General features: G+C 43.6%; 1 protein-coding gene across 4 annotated transcripts in view; it reads left to right on the top strand.

Annotated features, from left to right (window-relative positions):
• FBXW7 (F-box and WD repeat domain containing 7) overlaps positions 1-22,969 on the top strand; it is a 303,144-nt gene that overhangs the window by 277,307 nt on the left and 2,868 nt on the right. For all 4 annotated transcript variants that reach the window (XM_069744067.1, XM_069744066.1, XM_069744069.1 and 1 more), the window contains 7 exons: positions 2,285-2,419; positions 7,185-7,308; positions 7,400-7,536; positions 9,010-9,123; positions 19,768-19,949; positions 20,506-20,731; positions 21,918-22,128. In XM_069744067.1, the coding sequence (XP_069600168.1) occupies positions 2,285-2,419; positions 7,185-7,308; positions 7,400-7,536; positions 9,010-9,123; positions 19,768-19,949; positions 20,506-20,731; positions 21,918-22,128 (1,129 nt within the window). The remainder of the gene's footprint in view (positions 1-2,284; positions 2,420-7,184; positions 7,309-7,399; positions 7,537-9,009; positions 9,124-19,767; positions 19,950-20,505; positions 20,732-21,917; positions 22,129-22,969) is intronic.

Raw genomic sequence — 22,969 nt, 5'->3', positions numbered from 1 at the left:
CAGTGTAGATAAGCCCCTGATGACGGTGAGCTTACCTCACCATCGATTTTGGGGGTGACAGGTTCCCTTTAAGTTCACGCTACTTAACGTCAGGTTGTGTTTGGCTGCTGTTCCACATTAAAGGGGTTGTGGACTGCTTTTATATTGATGAGTATGTTGGTAATCTCAGATCGCTGGGGATGATACATTCAGGGGCCAGATGTGATCAGTTGCAAAGGGGAACAGCACAGCGCCGTCAGCTGTATAGTGACACTTCCAAATACTGCACGTTCACCCCTATGTGAACGAATGGGAGAGGATATGCAGTACCCCACAGCGGCCACTATATAGTTGACAGAACTATGCTATGCCACTCTGACTGATCATCTGGTGTTGGATAGGTGTGATCGGTGGGGCTACCGAATGTCGCATCCCAACCAATCTGATATTGATGCGCTATATCCTGAGGATTCATCTTCAATATTAAAGTAGTGGACAACCCCTTTAAGTGTTTACCATATCGAGTTGGTAGGGGAGGTAACAGCATGTGTTTCCCGAGTTCTCTAGGCCACCATAAGACTCCACATTTCTGAACTAGTCCGTTTGGATTATTGACTTGCCATAAGTCATGTTGGTCATAGCCAGGATTTCTGTGCTCGTTTGTCTTTTTACTTTACGAGTTCTAGTGGACGGACATGATAATGTCATTAGTCCCACTTAGTGGATGTCGTGTTCTGGAGGGTGAACCGTTTTTCTAAGATCTGATTGTTCCCAAAGATCTGGTTTTATAGTGGGCAGTGCTTTGCCTATGGTTTACATGATGAGTGACACTATTGACAGGCATCTTCACATTCAGTCACATATTTAATACGCCTCGTCATTCATTGCTTTTTACGGTAATGGTCCGTGCTCCCTGATGTGAGACTGCAGGCGCACATGTTGTTACTTTTGATGTACAATAGTTGTTGTTTCCAAGCTAACATTTGAGAAGTGCACCCGTCCTTCTGGTGGGTGCAGCACCAGTAAAGTTGTGTTTTTATTATACAGCTTTAAATGGTTTTCATTTCCTAAGCTGCACTTATTACAAAAGCAATAAAAAGGCTTCCAAGAATCTCCAATTTGTTTTTTCACTTTATTGTTTTGGCTTTATGAAGAAATACTTCTGGGACCGTTTGACAATAAAGTGGCCTCTGGGGCAATCTATTGACTTCCAATGTTTATTACTAGATGTGTGCTTTAAATGGCACAGGCTGTGAAAAGCAGAAGGCGGAAAATCATTAAGCTTAGCATGTGTCTATCTGCTTTAGTAAGCCACCTTCTAAACGGATCAGATTGACCTATCCGTGTATACGGACGTAATTTGGTAATGCACTAGGTGCATTTGGCTACTTCTGTAAGGATGTGGCTTGTGTTTTAGACCACTCAGTTGCCATGCTTTCCTTCCAAGTCTTTCACTACCACAGTATAGTGTCTTTAAAAGCCATAAATATAATCTGTTTACAGCATTTTCTGCAATCTGTCACCAGGTTTTTGCCACCTAATCCGAGGGCAGCATAATGTAGAGACAGACCCTGATTCCAGTTACGTGTAGCATTATTGGACTGGTTGCTGTGATTTTTTTATTTAGATAATCTTTGAGATAAACCAGTAATTTTATCACTAGAGGACTAGTAAACCTGCTGCCATATGCTACCTCCATATTCCTGAGCTTTGCATAGCCCCTCCCCCAACCACTGATTAAAAGTTTTCTGCCTATGCACAGTGTACACTGAAAGCTAAAGATATGCAGAGCTCAGCATTCAGAGAACTGCTAGATCAACGCAGCAAGTGACAAATTGCTGGAATCGAAGTCTCCATCATGCTGCGCTCAGTTTGGGTAGCAAAAATCTGGTGACAGATTCATTTTAAGCTTAATGAGAGCTGTGTACACGTTAATGATCATAGCAAATCAAAGTACCTCAATATTTGCAGCATTCGGGGCAGCGCCAAAAGCCATTCCCATCTCTGCAGACATCCACTCCTGTCCTGTCTGCTCTCTTTGTTTCTGATGTAGAAGTCACCATGGAGTGAATGTAAGGTATCCATGTACCATAGGTGTCTACAATGGATGACCACTGTACGCAATGCCCCTGGTCCTAGCATCACCGAATTATAAGATGATACCGAAGGCCATTGCGTGAGAATTTTTGTACGGAACTTTAAGTAAAATCTTCCTTCTTTGTTTTCCATGGTTTCTTGAGAATGAAGACTTGGAGGCAAGCTAGTGAGTAATATATATGTATTTTTTTTGTGTGTTTTTCTGCAGAGCTGGAGTGGACCGGAAAAGCTTCTCGCCCTGGATGAGCTCATCGACAGTTGTGAACCCACCCAAGTGAAGCATATGATGCAAGTTATTGAGCCTCAGTTTCAACGGGACTTCATTTCTTTACTGCCTAAGGAGGTGAGATCAGTCAGGTGGTAGCGGACACTGTCATCTGCCCCTCTTACTCGCTAATTACATTCTGTTACTTGTGTTTTGTTAATTGATGTTTAAGGAGAGGTGAGCGGACACATTTGTGTCTGTGTACAGTCATTCTAGCATTAACTACACTGGCATGGAAAATTGGATGACTACCATGTCCTGCTTGGTACCAGCTTGCCCTGGCCATGGCATCTTGTTTAGCTGCGTCCAGTGCGGGTGCCTGCTGTGCAGGAGCTGGGATTTGTGTTTGGTGCACGTACAGTTGCTGTTTTCCAGCATTGCTGCATTGTGGAGCTTTGATTCATGCTATGTATCGTCTGCTCACTACAACACATTGATCCACACTGCATTGCAGGCTCCTCGTTCAGCAGCGCAGCTTGTTGTCTCCCCATATTGCATCCAGCACTGAGTAAATGATGGTGCACAAGTGTAAGCCGGCATCTTTCCTTCGTCCGTGGATCTGAAGACGCCGGCCATTGTCTCGGTGCAGTGACAGATAAACATATGAAGACTGGCTGTCGTGTGGCAGATGATGCCCTCCTGAAAGAGAATTATTCATGTTGTGAGCAGGTCTTTGATCGTTGCTTCCTAATGCAGCGATGTTCATCCTCAGGACTTCTTCTTGGTATCATTTACAGTTCTGTCAGAAGGATGGCTGTGAAATCGCATTACGTGCGTGTAATTATTTGTTGATTTTTAATCTCCGAGCTATGAGATGTAGATGACCTAATGATTATGGTTCTATAATATAGAGGAACTAACTCCCTTTACTGAGAGGTTCCACCTAAATGGATAAGCTACGTGTAAGTGTATGTCTTTGAGTTGCTTCTATTCTTTAACCCCTTAATGACCACCAATACGTCTTTTAACTGACCTGAGATATAAGATAATAGCCTCCCCATACAGGTAACAATCCGGCAGCTGTCGGCTGTACACTATAGCTGACAACTTGCTGCATCAGCCACGATCAGTGTTTGCGCCCTCCAAATCTGTTTAACCCCTTAGATGCTGCTGTCAATAGTGACCACATCATTATAAATGGTTAACAGAGTGTGGGGGCTTCCTCTTTATCCCAATTGGTGCCCTCAGATCATGATTGTGTGGCCCTGATGTTTGCGATGGCAATTCATGACCAAATAGCGGCCTTAGAGTCTGACGGCTGTTGTAACCTGTTCAGAAGTTAGCAGCATTTAGGTGGTAAAAATACACATTTTCCTTTCTGTCATACCACTTTGCATTAATTCCTGTAAAGCACCTGAACGGTTAATAAACTACCTGACAGCAGTTTTCGTTATATCAGGGGGTGCTGTTTTTAACATGGTATCACGTTTGGGGGTTTCCCAATATATGAGACCCATAAAGTCACTTTAATCATGGATAGGTCCCTAAAAAAATAAATTTTGTACATTTCCTTGAAAAAATGAAAAATTACTGCTACGTTTTTAAACCTACTAAAATGTTAACAAAATAAAATAACATTTTACAAATGGTGTTGATATAAAGCAGACATGTGGGAAATGTTATTTATTAATGTTTTGCAATGGTATGACTATCTGGATTAAAGGGATAATCTTTCAAATTTTGAAAATTGCTTATTTTTTAACATTTTTCTCAAATTTTTGATATTTTTTATAAATAAACACAAAACATATTGACCTAAATTTACCATTATCACAAAGTATAATGTGTCACGAAAAAACAGTCTCAAAATCACTGGGATTTGTTGAAGCGTTGCAGAGATATTACCACATAAAGTAACACTGGTCAGATTTAAAAAATTTGGCTCCGTCACTAAGGGGTTAAAGCTTTTAGATACTGTGTTTAGTGATTTCGGCCGACTCATGCACATGGCCACATTGTTGGTTTATGGGGTCTTGAAAGGGTTTTTCACTTTCAGAAAAAGTGCAGTGCATAACTACCATGGGACAGACAGTACTCACCCTAGAGTCCATCACCGATTCTCCACCGCCTCTCGGTATATTAACTGCAGCTTACAACACTGCCAACCAATGCGCCCAGCCGCTCTGCTGAAATAATGTATGGCATGAGTTATGAGCTCAGTGACTGGCTGCAGTGGTGATGAGAACTGTAATCCTATCATCACCGCTGCAGCCAATATACAGAGACCAGAGCAGCTATATACAGTGTATATATCTATATATCTATATATAGATAGATATCTCTATCTATCTCTACATCAAATAATATTAGTAGATAGATACACAGAGACCAGAGCAGCTATATACAGTGTATATATCTATATATAGATCTATCTATCTATCTATCTATCTATCTATCTCTACATCAAATAATATTTGCTCACTATTCTTTATATATTTGTAAAATTTATGTTGCAATACACTAATAGCAAATATAGTCTGAGCAGATTTGCTCTTTATGCGTCTAGATGACTTTTCCTTTTGGGGGCTGTAATGGCAACCACATTGGCTATCACGCTGCTCACATAAAGTAAAACTACTAAATAGAATTTACAATTTAATGTTTTAAATGTTCTCTAATTGACAATTGCACCTCTTTTTTGCCTTCTATGAGCAGTGTACGCCTCTTGGGTGATGACCTACCTTAGGTAGGTCATCGCAGGTTTATGACCCAAGTAATAAGTATTTGCAGTAGTTATTTCTGCACCAAAACGTACCACTTGGCAAGAAAGGTAATGTGTAAAATAAGTATAATTTTTTTTTAATGCAATTTTTTTTTTTCATTTGAATGGGTGAAAAATGAAGTAAAATGAATAGATCTGCAGATATAAAATTAATATTTATATTTTGCTGCTATTGTAAACTGCAGCGTTTTCTACCCTTGAATAAATGTGCAGCAAAATGTGTGAACAAGCCTAACCTTCTGCTGGAATAACCTTGAAATATCTCCCCATTTCTTCCCATCTGTTTCATTCATTAATGTCATTGTGGCCCCAACCGTCCAATACCTGCTTCATCTCCATGTTCCCCTTTTGACTACTATATGGAGTTAGTGACCCCAAACAAGGTTGTGCTCCCTCCAGGGCGTCTGTGGTGACCTCTTTCTACATAAAGCTTCACCTCACATGACATGTCTTTAACTCTTCAATTATTTTTTCTCCCCTCTTATGTAAAAGTAATTATAGTCCAAGTGAAATCCCCCCTGTGGCGTCCATTACATGTCTATTGTTTCAGGACTAGTACTAAAACCACAAATACTCAGCTGTAATTATGTGCTAATGTAGGTCTAGTTGCCTTCACAGACTTTATTTTCGTTTGCTTATTTTTAACCCCATGCACCCCAGGTTTTGATGTCCATGTAAAATGATTATAGTTTAGTGGTTGACATATTTAAGAGGATTTTCCAGCCGCAGTTTAATGTAATCCATTGGAAGATTGTGTCTTTAGAGAAGTACACTTAGAAATAAGTAATTTCCTTCCTGATTTGATGTGTCTCATTTACTAGAGCCAGCTGTTAGTTGCAATCTGCCATTACACCATGCTGCAATACAGAAAGTCATGTACCTACAATTTGGTCGGGTTTGACTAATTAGAGGGGATGGAGAAGGGAGGGATGCAAGGAGACACGGCCATGTTAAGAATGTCTTCATGGGTTATAACATAGCAAAGGAGGTCCAGAATAAATATTTGCACCCTATGCTGAATACCTTATGCTGCAGTTTTCTTCTGTCTGTATCAAATGGATTTTTAAAGGAATTGTCCCCCCTATTTTTTTTTAACAAATATATTCTACTCCTCATACTGATTTCCACCTCTTCTCTTCTAATGTTCTTCGGATCCTCAACTAATCTCCGTGCATTTTCTTGTGGCCGGGATTGTAATGTGGCCACTGCAGCCAATGACAAAAGCATCATCGCTGCGGCCAGTGATTGACTGTGGCGGTCACATGTCTGTGTGACTGTTTAATAAGTGATACAGACCCAGACTCTGTACATCCTGTCCTGACCGCACCTTTCAGGGATTCAGAAGCCTCTGTTGACGTCACGTCTACAGAGCGGAGGCTTTGTTTCCTCTCTGCTGTCGACTGGACTGGACCTCCAAAGTCATTCCGATTGACAGCTGCATCCCCGCTGCATAACTGGGTCGATCCAGATTGGCTGTCAGTCAGAATGACCTCTGAAGTCCTGCGCCGCTGCGTCAGCAGAGGGAACTGAATCTCCGGCGGGGCGGTATGTGACTAGGAAGAATGGTGCTGTGCATAACAGGTTGGTAAGTTCCAGATATACCCTTTAAAGTTTGGTTCATGTATAGAGAAAAGACCTGTGACATACAGTGCCATGCATTATCCAGAAGGTTCCATGCTACAGACACCCATACACAACAGTACACTTTTTTTTATCACGTAGAACATGTCTTTGTTGTATATTAATATTTAGTGAACGTGCTCTGATAAGGTGTTATCTGAGCATGCTCGGGTGCTAAGAGTATCTTCGGCGTTCCCGAATACTATGTTCGAGTCGCCGCAGCTGCATGTCTCACGGCTGTTGAGCAATCCCTGTATGTGTTGCGGCTGTTGAACAGCTGCAGTGACTCAAACATAGTATTCGGGCACGTCGAAGACACTGTTGGCACCCGAACATGCTTGGATAACACCTTATCCGAGCACGTTCGCTCAACACCATTGTGTAGATGTAAACAAAAAAAAAAAATTATATGGACTACTGTATTGTGCCTTCTACCTTTTGTATGTTGCATTTTCCCTGAAGCTACATTGATTTTACTCTACGAACTGCTTTCTTTTCCAGTTGGCGTTGTACGTTCTTTCATTTCTTGAACCCAAGGATCTTCTCCAAGCAGCTCAGACTTGTCGGTACTGGCGAATACTAGCCGAAGACAACCTCTTGTGGAGGGAAAAATGCAAAGAGGATGGTAAGGCAATTGCTTTTTTGGGTGGAGGGGGGATTGTAAGAGTTCTGCTTTTACACATATATGCATTATGTTCCACGCCTTTTTTCTTTAGGCATTGATGAACCATTGCATATAAAGAGAAGAAAAGTATTAAAACCCGGTTTCACACACAGTCCATGGAAAAGCGCTTATATTAGACAACACAGAATTGATACCAACTGGAGACGAGGCGACCTTAAATCCCCAAAGGTTAGTTACAAATAAGAAAAGTGGTTGTCGTGTCGTCTCCATTAAGTATCATTTTTAATCTTGTATGCCAACTTCAAGCTGAGTATTAATTAACACCTAATGGGCAGCCTGGATTAAAGGGGTTGTCCACTACTTGGACAGCCTCTTCCTAAACACTGTATTTCCCATTGTAAAGTAAAAATAGTAGATTCTCGACTCTCACACCAAGGCCAATCTAGTGAAGTCATGGCTCATAGCATAACAATCAGCAGCTGCTAAAGGACTGCCCCCCTCACACTTCCCTTAGATGTCTGAGTTCAAGCTGTAAGAACATGAGCAAAGCAGCCCATTAATAGACGCTGATTTGTCTGCAGCCCTCACTTGGCATAACCATGGCACATGTCCCCTAAGACACTGCATTGACATCACTGGAATGGCGCCAGTGTGAAAGGTGAATAGCTGTTGTTTTTGTTTTGAACTGTGGAAGTAGTAAAGAAGGGGTTTCCCAAGTTCCGTATATACTCGAGTATAAGCCGACCCCCCTAATTTTGCCACAAAAAAACTGGGAAAACTTAATGACTCGAGTATAAGCCATGGGTGGGAAGTGCAGCAGCTACCGGTAAATGTCAAAAGTAAAAATAGATACCAAGAAAAGTAAAATTAATTGAGACATCAGTAGGTTGTTTTTGAATATCCATATTGAATCAGGAGCCCAATATAATGCTCCATAAAGTTTATGATGGCCCCATAAGATGCTCCATATTAAAATATGCCCCATATAATCCTGCATAAAGGTTAATAATGGCCCCATAAGATGCTCCATAGACACATTTGCCCAATATAATGCTGCACAAATGCTGATTATGGCCCCATAAGATGCTCCATAAAGATATTTGCCCCATATAGTGCTGCACATACCTTGATTATGGCCCCATAAGATGCTCCACACAGACACTTGCCCCATATAGTGCTGCACAAACGTTATGGCCCCATAGATGCTCCATACAGACACTTGCCCCACTGTTACCGCTCATTACAGTAATGAATATGCGGCTCCACCTCCCATAGAGGTGGAGCCGCATATTCATTACTGTAATGAGCGGTACCATGTGACCGCTCAGTACAGGAAGAAACTGGGGTGCCGGGGACGTGCAGGGACCGCGCCAGGAGTAGGTGAGTATAATTAGACAGCCCCCGCTCCCCCTCCCCTGCCGACCCCTGGGTATCACTCGAGTATAAGCCGAGAGGTGGACTTTCAGCCCCCAAAAATGGGCTGAAAATCTCGGCTTATACTTGAGTATATACGGTAATTGACAACCTTTCTAAAGAATATTTGGCACTAGCCTGATGTATGGTACCATTTTGTTTCCAAATTTATAATGTTTTATCTTTGAAACAAAGTAAAATGCGGGGGTCTTATGGTTAGGATTATACTCCCTGAATAAAGTAATGGAAGCATTAATTTTTTGGTTTATTTCATCTTTTTTTTCCTAGGTGCTCAAAGGTCACGATGATCATGTGATTACATGTCTCCAATTCTGCGGTAACCGAATAGTTAGTGGCTCTGATGATAACACTTTAAAAGTGTGGTCAGCAGTTACTGGGAAGGTAGGTGACCTTGCTGTACATCTTGCTTTAGCACTGTCTGGGGAGCTCTGCTATTGATGCAGAGGCACTGGGCTTTGAGCCTTCCTATGGTTGTTTTTCATTCTTTCATCTCTTACTTGGCTTGGGTGCGTCTAGTCATTTGTGCTAGTAACATAGTCTAATTGTGTTCAGCGTCCCCACTGTTTGCAGCAGTAGCTATGGCCGACTTTGGGGAGGTTTGTACAGAACATCATTTGTAGTCAGTATTTTCAGGGCAGTTAAAATAATATAAATATCTGTTGTTCTGATACTATAAAATACCTTGTTCCTCCACCACCTCACTGCATATGTAAATATGCAGGTCATCTTTCTTCCTCCTTCACTGAATATGAACCATATTACTTTGTGCCGCTTTCATGGAGCCTTTTTATTTGTCTTTCATCTGAATTTGCTGCTGATTGCTCAGGCTCTAGGAGACGGGTGTACTTTTGTGCTTTCAGCTTGTAGCTCCTTGTTTTACGGCGGCTTGGTTTCCTTGTAAGAAGTGCCTTCAGGAGATATGGTGTGCAGCCACTCCCTGTCTGTGCACATTCTTCAGCACAAACTTTTTCCCAAGAAACTGGGTCTTAGATGCCTTTGTTCGGTGATGTCTCCACATTTTAATGCTGCATGAGATTGTATCAATGTTCCTCCCATAAAATCAGTATTGAAAACCTTGGTTAAGTAAAGTAACTTGTTAAAGGGAAGGTGCCACCAGTTTTCTTGTATTTTGTTTTTTTGTGAAATTAAGCTTAAAATAGTAATTAAAATGTATTAATGCAATGTTTGCACTGTTTGCAAACATTTCTATATGAAAAATATTATATATTTTTCTACAAATATACATATTTACCACTAGGGGGAGCATTTTCCATTTTAGACCTCAAGCAGCTATAGTAAGATTTAGCAGCTCTGCCCCAGGGATATTAGACCACCCAAAAGGGGAGGGAAATGGTGATGTCAGCAGTTACTGCCCCAACAGTAAGAATGAAGAGCAGCATCACAGGGCAGCACCATTTTGTGTGTGACTGCCCTGTGACCTGCTATCACCAGCAGTTACTGCATCAGAGGCACAGCTTGTTTACAGAGGAGCAGAACACAGTGGGCTCAGCAGAATCTGGACCCAAGAAGAGTGAAGACATGTGGTGTGCATGGAGCAGCATTGGGAGCTGTCTGGGAGCTCCAGCTCTGCAGTGAATAGCCAGGCATTATGGACGGAGGGGAGAGATGCATTGTATGGCTAAGGCCGGGGTCACACTAGACCGCAATACGGACGAGTGCAATGCGATAAAAAAATCACATTGCGCTCGTCCCAATGTTAATCTATGGGGCAGCTCCCATCATCCGATATTCTCTCGGCCGTATTCAGGATCCGAGTGAAATCGCAGCATGCTGCAATTCTCAGCGTATCTCGGCCGAGAATCGCCAATGAAAGTCTATGGGGGTGAGAAAAAAAAAAATCACACAGCACACGGACCATCAGTGTGACGTGCGAGAAATTCTCAGGCATTGGGCAGGTGACAGGAAAGGCTCAGCCATTATTTGCTCATTTTGCAAGTGTGTGAGAAAATCTCACCATACGGATGCCATACGGATGTCACACGGACGCCAAACGGATCATTGGATGCGAGAAAATCGCATCCTCGCACTGCACACGGATCACTGTTTTGGTAACATTTGTGCGATTCTCGTCCGTCAAAAACGAACCGTTTTGTTATACGTTGTGTGTGTCCCCGGCCTAAGAGTGACTGATGGGAGAGAAAGAGACGTGAAGTAAGATGAGTGAGACACATATGGAGTGTGATGGGGAGATGCACCTTGAGGCTGTGTGCACACGTTCAGGATTTTTCGCATTTTTTTGCGTTTGTTCGCTATAAAAATGTGATAAAAACAATTTAAAAATGCATACATCATTTATAATGCATTCCGCATTTTTTGTGCATATGTTGCATTTTTTCTGGGGGAAAAACGCATCGCAGTAAAAAACGCAACATGTTCTGCGCATGTCGTGTCTCCTCCTTTGATGTGGGCTCTGGCGGTGAGCCCACATCAAAGTCACGACATGTCGGCTGTTTTGTACAGCTGACATGTGCGCGCAATAGCGGCAGGTGAAATCGCAATTCACCCGCCGCTATTAACCTGTTAAATGCCGCTGTCAAATGCTGACAGCGGCATTTAACTACTGCTTACAGCCGCGCGGCCAGAAATGAGCGCATCGTCCACCCCCGTCACATGATATGGGGTTGGCGATGCGTCAGGATGGTCACCATAGAGGTCCTTGAGACCTCTATAGCTACTGATGCCGGCCTGCTGTGAGCGCCTCCCTGTGGTCGGCGCTCATAGCAAGCCTGTAATTCAGCTACGGAGCAGCAATCTGATGATCGCTGCTATGTAGCTGAGCCGATCGAGTTGTGCCAGCTTCTAGTTTCCCATGGAGGCTATTGATGCATGGCAAATGTAAAAAAAAATGTTTTTAAAAATATGAAAAAAAAAAAATTAAAGTTTAAATCACCCCCCTTTTGCCCCATCAAAAATAAAACAATAAAAAAAAATCAAACCTACACATATTTAGTATCGCCGCATTCAAAATCGCCCAATCTGTCAATAAAAAAAAACATGACTGACATGTGCCCGCAATAGCGGCGGGTGAGATCGCGATTCAACCGTTCCTCTGTATGTGTTTTCCGTCCGGCGGAAACAGCTGTTTTGACGGATCCTGCAAAAAACGGATGAAACGTGTGGCCATCCGGCGCTAATACAACTCAATGAGAAAATAACGGATCCGGCGAAAAAAAAACTTATCTGGCAGAAAAAAAAGTAAATTGTGGAAAAAAAAAACGGATCTGGCGGAAAAAAACGGATTAGGCGGGAAAAAAAGGATCCGATGGAAAAAAAACTTATCTGGCAGAAAAAAAAGGAACTTGTGGAAAAAAAACGGATCCGGCGGAAAAAAACGGATTAGGCGGGAAAAAAAGGATCCGATGGAAAAAAAAACTGATCTGGCAGAAAAAAAAAAAAAATTGTGGGAGAAAACGGATAAGGCGGAAAAAAACGGATAAGGCGGAAAAAAATGGATCTGGCGGGAAAAAACGGATCCGGCGGAAAAAACTGATCTGGCAGAAAAAAAAGGAACTTGTGGAAAAAAAACGGATCCGGCGGGAAAAAAAGGATCCGATGGAAAAAAAACTAATCTGGCAGAGAAAAAAGAAAATTGTGGAAAAAAACGGATCTGGCGGGAAAAAACGGATCAGGCGGGAAAAAAAAGGATCCGATGGAAAAAAAAAAAGATCTGACAGAAAAAAAAAGGAAATTGTGGAAAAAAACGGATCCGGCGGGAAAAAACGGATCCGGCGGGAAAGAACGGATCCGGCGGGAAAGAACGGATCCGGCGGGAAAAAACGGATCCGGCGGGAAAAAACGGATCCGGCGGGAAAAAACGGATCCGGCGGGAAAAAACGGATCCGGCGGAAAACGGATCTGGCGGAAAAAAACGGATTCTGCAAATGTGCTCGCAGGATGCGTTTTTCCCCCATAAACTTGTATTAGCGACAGATCGTGACGGATGGCCACACGTCGCGTCCGTCGTGCAACGGATCCGTCGTGTTTTGGCGGACCGTCGGCACGAAAAAACGTTCAAGTGAACTTTTTTTGTCCAGCGCGTCCGCCATTTTCTACCGCGCATGCGCTGCCAAAACTCCGCCCCCTCCTTCCAGACTTCAGAATGGGCAGTGGATGTGTTGAAAAACTGCATCCGCTGCCCACGTCGGGCACAAATTTCACAACGTGTGTCGGTACGTCAGCCCGACGCATAGCGACGGACTCGTACCGACGCAAGTGTGAAAGAGGCCTTTATGAGGGTTGAATTAAAAAAAAAACAAAAAAAAAAAAACGCGTTGGCGCCCGTGCAATTTTCTGCGCCAGAGGGGGAAAGCCAACGGCCGGGGGCCAATATCTGTAGCCTGCTATGAATATCAGCCCGCAGCTGTCTGTATAGCCTTTACTGGCTATTAAAATAGGGGGACCCCCCAAAAAAAAATTGCGTGGGGTCCCCCTATATTTTATAGCCAGAAAGGCTACGCAGACAGCTGCAGGCTGATATTCATAGCCTAGAGAGGGGCCATGGATATTGCCCCCCCCCCAGGCTACAAATACCAGTCCGCAGCCGCCCCAGAAATGGCGCATCTGTAAGATGCGCCAATTCCGGCACTTAGCCCCTCTCTTCCCACTCCCGTGTAGCGGTGGGATATGGGGTAATGAAGGGTTAATGTCACCTTGCTATTGTAAGGTGACATTAAGCCGGGTTAATAACGGAGAGGCGTCAATAAGACGCCTATCCGTTATTAATCCAATAGTAAGAAAGGGTTAAAAAAAACACGCACACATTAGGAAAAAAGTATTTTAATATTCTTCATTTCACCATACTTACCATACTTCAGCGCCTGCAAAAAACGTAAAATAATAAACCGTATACTACCTATCCGCCGTAGTCCAATTAATATCGAGTGTTCCACGACGATCTCCCCTATAGAACAGTGACATCGGGTGATGTCACCGCTCTATAGGACCCTCAGTGACACACTGACAGGAGACAATGGCTCCTCCAGTGCATCACTGAGAGGTTACCTTAGGACAAGGTCTCACTTTATGGCAATTGCTGCCTTGGAAAATTTCTCATACAGCAATGGCATAAAGTGAGACTAGGGACTTTTTTTTTTACAGTGGCGGAGGAATACAGTGGTGGAAGGATACCTTCCTGCTGTCATTGTGTTCCTGGAGCCCCTGGAGAGCAGTCGCATTATCTGATGCTGCTGCTCTCCACAGGAGATCGCCGTGGGACACTCGTGGATTTCTGCGGACAGGGAGTATATTGGTTGTTTGTTTTTTTCATATTTTTTTTTACAGATGACACTGGCTTCGGGGAACAAAGTGACAAGTAATGGTGAGTATGAAATCTATGTTTAATGTACTGTATGTCTATATGTATGTAATGTATGAATGTATTGTATGTAGCATGCATGGAGTATGTATGTAGCATGTATGTAGCATGTATGTATGGAGTATTTTTTTTTTTCATTCAACACATTAGCCGGATGATGGGACTATTACTGTCCCATAATTGGCTAATGTGTCAATCACTGTCATTGTAGCAGGCATCGTCCGATGGGACTTGTAGTCCCATCGGACGATGCTTGCATACACGCATAGAGCCCCCCCCCCACGCCGCACAGAGATCCCCCACGCCGCACAGAGACCCCCCCACGCCGCACAGAGACCCCCCACTCCGCACAGAGACCCCCCCACGCCGCACAGAGATCCCCCCACGCCGCACAGAGACCCCCCCACGCCGCACAGACATCCCCCCACGCCGCACAGAGACCCCCCCACTCCGCACAGAGACCCCCCCACGCCGCACAGAGACCCCTCCACGCCGCACAGAGACCTCCCCACGCCGCACAGAGATCCCCCACGCCGCACAGAGACCTCCCCACGCCGCACAGAGATCCCCCACGCCGCACAGAGACCCCCCACGCCGCACAGAGATCCCCCCACGCCGCACAGACATCCCCCCACGCCGCACAGAGATCCCCCCACGCCGCACAGAGACCCCCCCCACGCCGCACAGAGATCCCCCCACGCCGCACAGAGATCCCCCCACGCCGCACAGAGATTCCCCCACGCCGCACAGAGACCCCCCCCACGCCGCACAGAGATCCCCCCACGCCGCACAGAGACCCCTCCACGCCGCACAGAGATCCTCCCACGCCGCACAGAGACCCCCCCACGCCGCACAGAGACCCCCCCACGCCGCACAGAGATCCCCCCACGCCGCACAGAGACCCCCCCACGCCGCACAGAGATCCCCCCACGCCGCACAGAGACCCCCCCACGCCGCACAGAGACCCCCCCACGCCGCACAGAGACCCCCCCCACGCCGCACAGAGACCCCCCCCCACGCCGCACAGAGACCCCCCCCCACGCCGCACAGAGACCCCCCCACGCCGCACAGAGACCCCCCCCACGCCGCACAGAGACCCCCCCCACGCCGCACAGAGACCCCCCCCCACGCCGCACAGAGACCCCCCCACGCCGCACAGAGACCCCCCCCCACGCCGCACAGAGACCCCCCCCCACGCCGCACAGAGACCCCCCCACGCCGCACAGAGACCCCCCCACGCCGCACAGAGACCCCCCCACGCCGCACAGAGACCCCCCCCACGCCGCACAGAGAGGGAGAGCGACACAGGGGGAGAGTGCAGTTTACCGGAGATCACTGGGACTCTGTGCAAGTGAGGAGGCGGAGACAGAGCAGGAGAAGCACACGGCAGAGTGTGAGAGCAGAGAATGTCTGCCCAGGATGTGCAGTGCCTGGAGTACAGAGGAGCAGTCAGTGCTTCTCTCCTGTGATAGAGAGCAAGTGGAGCTCGGCAGATAGCACAGGGCTCTAATAAAATGGCAGCTAGTCACACCTACAGCAGTGAGTTGTGCAGCCCACAGAGGCGTGCCCAGCTCACTGCTAATGCTGCTGCAATGTTACAGATAGGGTCCGAGCCGGTCTATTATCTCCTATGTCCATGGGGTGCCGTAATCTGACACTGATAGTGACGTGCTACTGCTGCAAAACCAAGATGTCAGCCCCCAGTGCATTCTTTCTACTCATATATCACACGGAATCTGTTTTACATGCATTCATATCTGGGTTATAACAGCATGTTATGCTACATTACATTGATTAATTAATGATCTACAAACGCGGTACCTTCCCTTTAATAATACACAATGTCCTATAATCTGTAGTGGATACTCATGCCTTGCTTGTTTAGAAGTAGCTGTGTGGCATTCTGTATAACGGGGGCATCTGAATAATTATGGCACATGTAGCAGCTTCGATCTTATGACCCAACTGAACATTAATGACAGTAATGATACTTTTTCTAGTAGCAATGATTCCATTATCAAATAATTTCTCGATTGTTACTTTTAGTATATGCCCAGTTTTCTGGAAAGAGTTTAATTTAAATCTTAATCCTTTTAGCATATAGCCCAAGGCCAGTTTCTCAGGTTTAGGATAGGCTCATAATTGTGAACACAAGTCCTGGCCTGACCAAGAATCTAAGGGCCTGGACATATAGACTCTATGCAATCTCTATGAAGCTATTAGTTGTGGTCATTAGACTTCTGGTGGGGCAAAAACTCACATGAAGCTGGCCTGATCTTGGAAAGTCTAAGGAAGTTTTAGGTCATTGTAGAAGTTCACAGCTGGCACCTAACATTTGGTGGTTCTTAGTGTGTCAAGACTACAAAAAAGAAAAATGGATTCCTAAAGTCTAATGGAATAGTGTCTTAGCAGAAAAGCTTGGTTGTAGAAGGCATACACATTAGACTAACATCTTCTGATGTAGACTGGTTTTGCCGGCAGTCTAGTGTGTATGGGGGCCCTCAACAGATGTCCTATTTTGGACTGCTGATCCTTTTGTTTTCACTGGCAGTCGCCATAGGTGGCCGGCAGCAGCGCTCTGCTGACTGTGCGCTCCTTTGTATGGGAGAGAGCGCAAAGAAACCCAAAAGATGGTTCTGTTGACAGCTATCTAAAAAAAACAAAAATGTCAAATGAGGCAGCCGAGTGATTGAACCTTGAGTTGTGACAGCTGCAGTATGTAAAGTGTCAGGGAAGGATTTAGTCTGTTCACCATGTGGGTGCAGCTATGTAACATTTAGTATTCCTATATTACTACAAGATCTGCTTAATTCATCCTGACAAAATCATCCAAGACAAAAATGCATGCCTTGGGCAGTTGGCAAGACCAACATTTAATGCATGTAGCAAGACTATGAATCATTGGGTCTTTACCTTGTCTGGTACATGTAGGGGTGGTACAATTCACCATAAGAGGCTTTGCAAGCGAAAGGAACAAAGGACGGCTAGGAGATCATATCTTGTGGTTTCTGAGGGTAATATCCGTGTGAGTCACAGCTGCTTATAAATATGTTTGATAATGTGGTAATAGAAACGGGCTTACATCATGTGTGCAAGTGGGACGGCTTTATACCAAAGCTCAGAACCCCGGTATATGTCAAGTGGGCTTCTGAAGCAGAATGTGCTCTTTAATAATGATAGAAAATGGCATAATTCACAGCCAGGTGTCATGCCTTCTTTATTTGGCTCACACTAAATGTTATGAAAAAAGTAACAGGCTTAAACAACTATTGCTACACATGTAGCTTCAGAGCCATCGAATAAGAGAGAATATTATTATATACACTAGATGGTGGCCCGATCCTAACGCATCAGGTATTCTAGAATATGTATGTGTAGTGTATAGCGCAGCCCACGCAGTACATTGCGCAGCCACACGTTGTATATAGCAATGTGGGCATCATATCTGTTAAAAAAAAGAATTAAAATAAAAAATAGTTATATACTCACTCTCCCGGTGGCCCCCCGGATCGAAGCGGTTACCGACGCTCCTCGCGACGCCCCGGTGACCGCTCCATGCATTGCGGTCTCGCGAGATGATGATGTAGCGGTCTCGCACGTCATCATCTCGCGAGACCGCAATGCATGGAGCAGTCACCGGGGTGTCGCGAGGAGCGTCGGTAACCACTTCGATCCGGGGGGCCACCGGAGGGTGAGTATAACTATTTTTTATTTATTTTTTATTTTTTTAAACATTAGATCTTTTTACTATTCCTGCTGCATAGGCAGCATGAATAGTAAAAAGTTGGTCACACAGGTTTAATAGCAGCGTTAACTGAGTGCGTTACACCGCGGTCAACGCTGCCATTAACCCTGTGTGAGCGCTGACCGGAGGGGAGTATGCGGGCGCCGGGCACTGACTGCGGGGAGGAAGGAGCGGCCATTTTCTTCCAGACTGTGCCCGTCGCTGTTTTGCCGCGGCAAATCAGCGACTTGGATTTCCATGACAGACAGAGGCCGCGACCAATGAATATCCGTGACAGAAGGACAGACGGAAGTGACCCTTAGACAATGATATAGTAGATTGCGCTCATTCTATATTCTATCCAAAATGTACCCATAGAACCCTGTTACAAAGGAGTCTTCTAGAAGTGATACCGTCATCATCTAACTAGAAAATTATATCGCCCCTACAACACGTTTGTGTTTTTTTGGTTTTTCTCATAAAGGTGTATATATAGATAATGCCTAAAATGGTTCCACAAAATATTTTTGCTGTACAAATACGAAAGAGGAAATGTATGGGAAGGCAGTAACAATCCACATGTCCATTGAGATATTTTGGTTCTCTATCAGATCTGGAGAGAAAACATAAAGGAACAAGACAAAGGATATACGTACACCCCGACATTGAAAAGAACAACATAAAAGCAATACACCAATAAGGGTATGTGTCCACGTTCAGGATTGCATCAGGATTTGGTCAGGATTTTATGTCCGTATTTGTAAGCCAAAACCAGGAGTGGAACAATTAGAGGAAAAGTATAATAGAAACATATGCACCACTTCTGCATTTATCATCCACTCCTGGTTTTGGCTTACAAATACTGACATAAAATCCTGACCAAATCCTGATGCAATCCTGAACGTGGACACATACCCTAAAACTTTGAGGGAAAAGCTATGTTATTTGGATTATTCATGTCATCAACCCTATTCATTTGTGCCTCCTTCCAGAGAATTAAAGTTTCATAGTTTCATTATAAAGGGAATACTGGTACAGGAAGGACCATGTACTGATGGGAAGACTCCCAATCTTAAAGAATAAAGATATCTTTTCTTTGATTTTGTTATGCAGGAGACTTATAACTTGACTAAGTCAATACTGAATGTCTCCTCCATGAGCTTACAATAGAAATCTATGCAGCAAGGAAACACTTGGAGAGCCATCTGTGGGTAGTCCCTGACACCCCAGAAGAACATACATAGACATCTACACAGAATGATGCTAGAGGTCATATACCTGCGAGAATATGCCTGAACTTTAAAAGCTATATGAAAAAATGCTCTTTCCCTACCGCAACCTCTACAATAAGTGCTTGAGGTTACTGGGTACATGTGGGAATGTCTGTGGAGTGACATGTCAGCACATGAGAACCTTGATGAGACCCTGATTGACAGGAAGCTAATGAGCCAATTCTGCAGTGACTCTTCTCCTTCAGATCACATCCCATTTCCACATATAGAACAATTCACCAGCTGACTAAACCTAGTGTTTAATTAGCAGAGGATGAAATATCTGCATTAGGCAGTGAATGAATAGAGCAAAAGGTCAATCCATTGTCTTTATTATAGTGCGTATGACCATTGCACTGATGTGCGGCCTCTAGAAGTGTTGGACTCGTTTTCCTACTTCCACAAGATCCAAATTCTGTTATGTTACATTCTGTTTGCAATAATCGACTGTGGACCATATTCTGAGTGTCTGACTTCTCGAATACGAAATCTTCTTCCAAATGTTGGCCAGACTTTTTTTTTTCATCTGGGCCCAGTGGGGATCATCGTCGTCCTTGCGCTGGTTTTTAGCTACAGATTTTTGGTGCATTGGCTTTCCTGTTTGGTTTCTAACTTCTAGCAGTCTAGATATCGCCCATCCTCTGCCTCCATATCATGTTTCTGATGTTTTCTAAACCAAAATGATCTCGTTCCAGTGTCTTCGAACACTTGTTGGTCATACGGGTGGAGTCTGGTCATCTCAGATGAGAGATAACATAATCATCAGTGGTTCCACAGACAGGACGTTAAAAGTGTGGAATGCCGAAACTGGGGAATGTATACACACTCTTTATGGACATACCTCCACTGTGCGCTGCATGCATCTACATGAAAAAAGGTCAGAACTCTGTACACTTTGTATCACAAGAATCCTAACCACACGTGTTATCTAGTTTATCTCCCTTGTGGTCCCTATTAACCTTTACTAAAGCAGTGTAGTTAAAGCCATGAAAAGCTCTCATTTTGCATGTTTAATATTGTGTGAATGACTGATTTGTGCTGGAAGGGCTTGGCTCATCATAGACGTTGGTTTTAAATCCCTAGGATATGCCATTAATGATCAACCAATGTCTCATGTCAGACCACTGTCATTGCTAGAAAGCGTTGAGCCGTTTAGTTTTTAACAGCCATTGACTAATTTTGTTAATTTTGGAAACCATTTTTGGAATTGACATAAGTTTTAAATAAAGAAGTGACCTCTGTGAGCATCTAAAGCCTTATCTTGTGTATGCAGCTCTTCTGCAGATGTCTATCTCCTTGGATACAAGAAATATCTGTTTTAAATTATTTGATTTGACTTGGTAATCTTTATGATATAATGAGTGGCCAATTAAATGTTATGCATGGCTTTCATACCTTTGGCACTTAATACGTTTTTCCAATACTATCAACAGGGTTGTAAGTGGGTCACGAGATGCCACCCTTCGTGTGTGGGATATAGAGACTGGCCAATGCTTACACGTCCTCATGGGGCATGTAGCGGCTGTCCGCTGTGTTCAGTATGATGGACGGAGAGTGGTTAGCGGAGCTTATGATTTCATGGTGAAAGTCTGGGATCCAGAGACCGAAACCTGTTTACACACACTGCAAGGCCATACAAACAGAGTTTATTCGTTACAGGTAAGAACAACCTTTACTTTATTTTTATTTTTTTAATTTATTTCTGCTTCTGCATTTTGTAAAAAGAAGAATAGGCCTTATGGTTTCAGGAATTGTGTGTCTGCAAAAAAACAACAGATTTTGGGTCTGTTTTATTATAAATGTATGTAGGTCAAATGCCATTGCAATTTCTCTTTACTTTGCTCATAGCTCATTACTGCGTGCCCGTACCATCAGACTCTGCTGTCTTCATCCTGTCTGCAGAGATGCCCTCTGGTTACAGGGAACATCTGATTTCTCAAAGTGATTGGCTGTACCATTGTAGGTCACTGATTATCTGCCTTATTTCCATTGCATTACTGTACAATGAGTACTTGTGACCTAATTTAATTTTACATTTTTGATATCTAGGGAGCATCCCTTTTTGCGTCATGGGTCATGTTATTTTTGATTTATGTGTTTTGTAATCAGGGAATATATTGGTATAATTACAAGCTGAGCAGCCCTGTGTGTGTCATGTAAGGTAAATAAACTTGGATAAGATTGGAGCGTGTGTAGGAACAATGTAGGAATGGTATTGTATGGTTTGTTTTGTGTATGCAACTCGTTCTTCACGTATAGGGAAAATTGTAGGTTTTATTTTATTATTCTTATTATACATGTTTCTGCTTCTAAAATATTGGTGACCGTCCAGGCAGCAATTTCCTGCATAACTATTCTACCAGCTTATACTAATCCTTCCGGTTTCATTTCCATTATAAATGGCTTCTTTCAGGTAGAAATATTTTTCTCTTTTTCTCCAATGGAAGTAAATTTACTGATGTCAGAGACCGGTCAAAAGAAACGCTTGTGAAGTTGAAGGGATACTTGTAAGCACTCTACAAACCTTCAACCATCCTGGAGAGCCATTACCTTCATTGGTGCCTTAACGGAAGCTCCAGTACCAGACCAACTTGGATAGGGAGAAATAAAGGATTTGTTATAGGTGAATTGTCTTAAGCGTTTCCACTGATTTTGGAAATCATGGAGATTTTGGATTCAAGCCCAAGGTCCTCCACCAATATCTACTACTTATTTTGCTTTCCCTACTATTCGCCCAACTTCTGATGTAATTGTGAATTACAGGTCTGCTAGTTGAATTACCTGCGTTTTATACCTTGATGTGATGTCCCTATAGTCTAACAACACTCATTTTTTTTCCTGACAGTTTGATGGCATCCATGTTGTCAGTGGATCTTTGGATACCTCAATCAGAGTCTGGGATGTGGAGACTGGGAATTGTATCCACACTCTTACTGGGCACCAGTCATTAACCAGTGGAATGGAACTGAAGGACAACATCCTTGTGTCTGGAAATGCCGATTCTACTGTTAAAATCTGGGACATTAAAACAGGACAGTGTTTACAGACATTGCAAGGTAATAAGCCCTCCATCATTGGCTAAACCATCTCCTCGTGTTATGAAGTAAGCCACGAGGCTAGACCCAGAATATGGTGACCATTAATGGCTGATCTTTTTGCCTTTTTCACTGTTTTAGTACAGGTATCCACTATATGGAGCAGCTTTCTGCCTGTATGTAGGTTATACAAGATGTTGCCTGCATTTCACAAAGCCCAAACAGATTAATATATTAAGTCTATAAAATAACAATTTGCTTTTGGAGATGTCAAATCTGTTCACGCTCTAGAAATCTCGGCGATAAGTGTCTGCTGTGAAACTTGCATTAACATAGTTTAGAATTTAGATTTAATACCAAATGCTTTGAATAAAGTCATTTTAAAGTGCCATAAAATAGTTCATTTTGGTTCAGAAGGAAAATATTTGCAGGGAAATAAAAAGCTCCGTTGTCCTCTGCATCTAATCTTAGGAGAGGAAATCCTCCCCATTCCAGTCTCGTGATTTATTTGACTAGACAGCTTATGCTGCTTCCCAGTCTAATTAAGTCATTGGGTCTAATAAGGTGCTAGTAAGCCCCGAGTAATGGAAGAGATGTTATTTTTGATATGTCAGTCTTGAGAATTTTTTTCATGGTCTGCTAGCTAAAGTTCTCATTATTGTAAAGGGGAATTTGTTTTCTGTTGTAGTGCTGAATTGTTTTCACTTTTTAAAACCTAAAACTTGTTTAATGTTAGAGGTCAAATTTTCATTTCCCATTCATTATTTGGGATTAAATGGGCAAATATAAATTGTCTGTTTAGATATTGTAATATTCAACTAGACTGTCTTAACCTTTGTCAAATGTATTTCAGTGACTCATT

The sequence above is a fragment of the Ranitomeya imitator genome, chromosome 1 (assembly GCF_032444005.1).
Source record: "Ranitomeya imitator isolate aRanImi1 chromosome 1, aRanImi1.pri, whole genome shotgun sequence".
Taxonomy (NCBI): Eukaryota; Metazoa; Chordata; class Amphibia; order Anura; family Dendrobatidae; genus Ranitomeya; species Ranitomeya imitator.
Note: the sequence above shows the minus strand (reverse complement) of the source record. Positions and strands in the feature narration are given on the sequence as shown.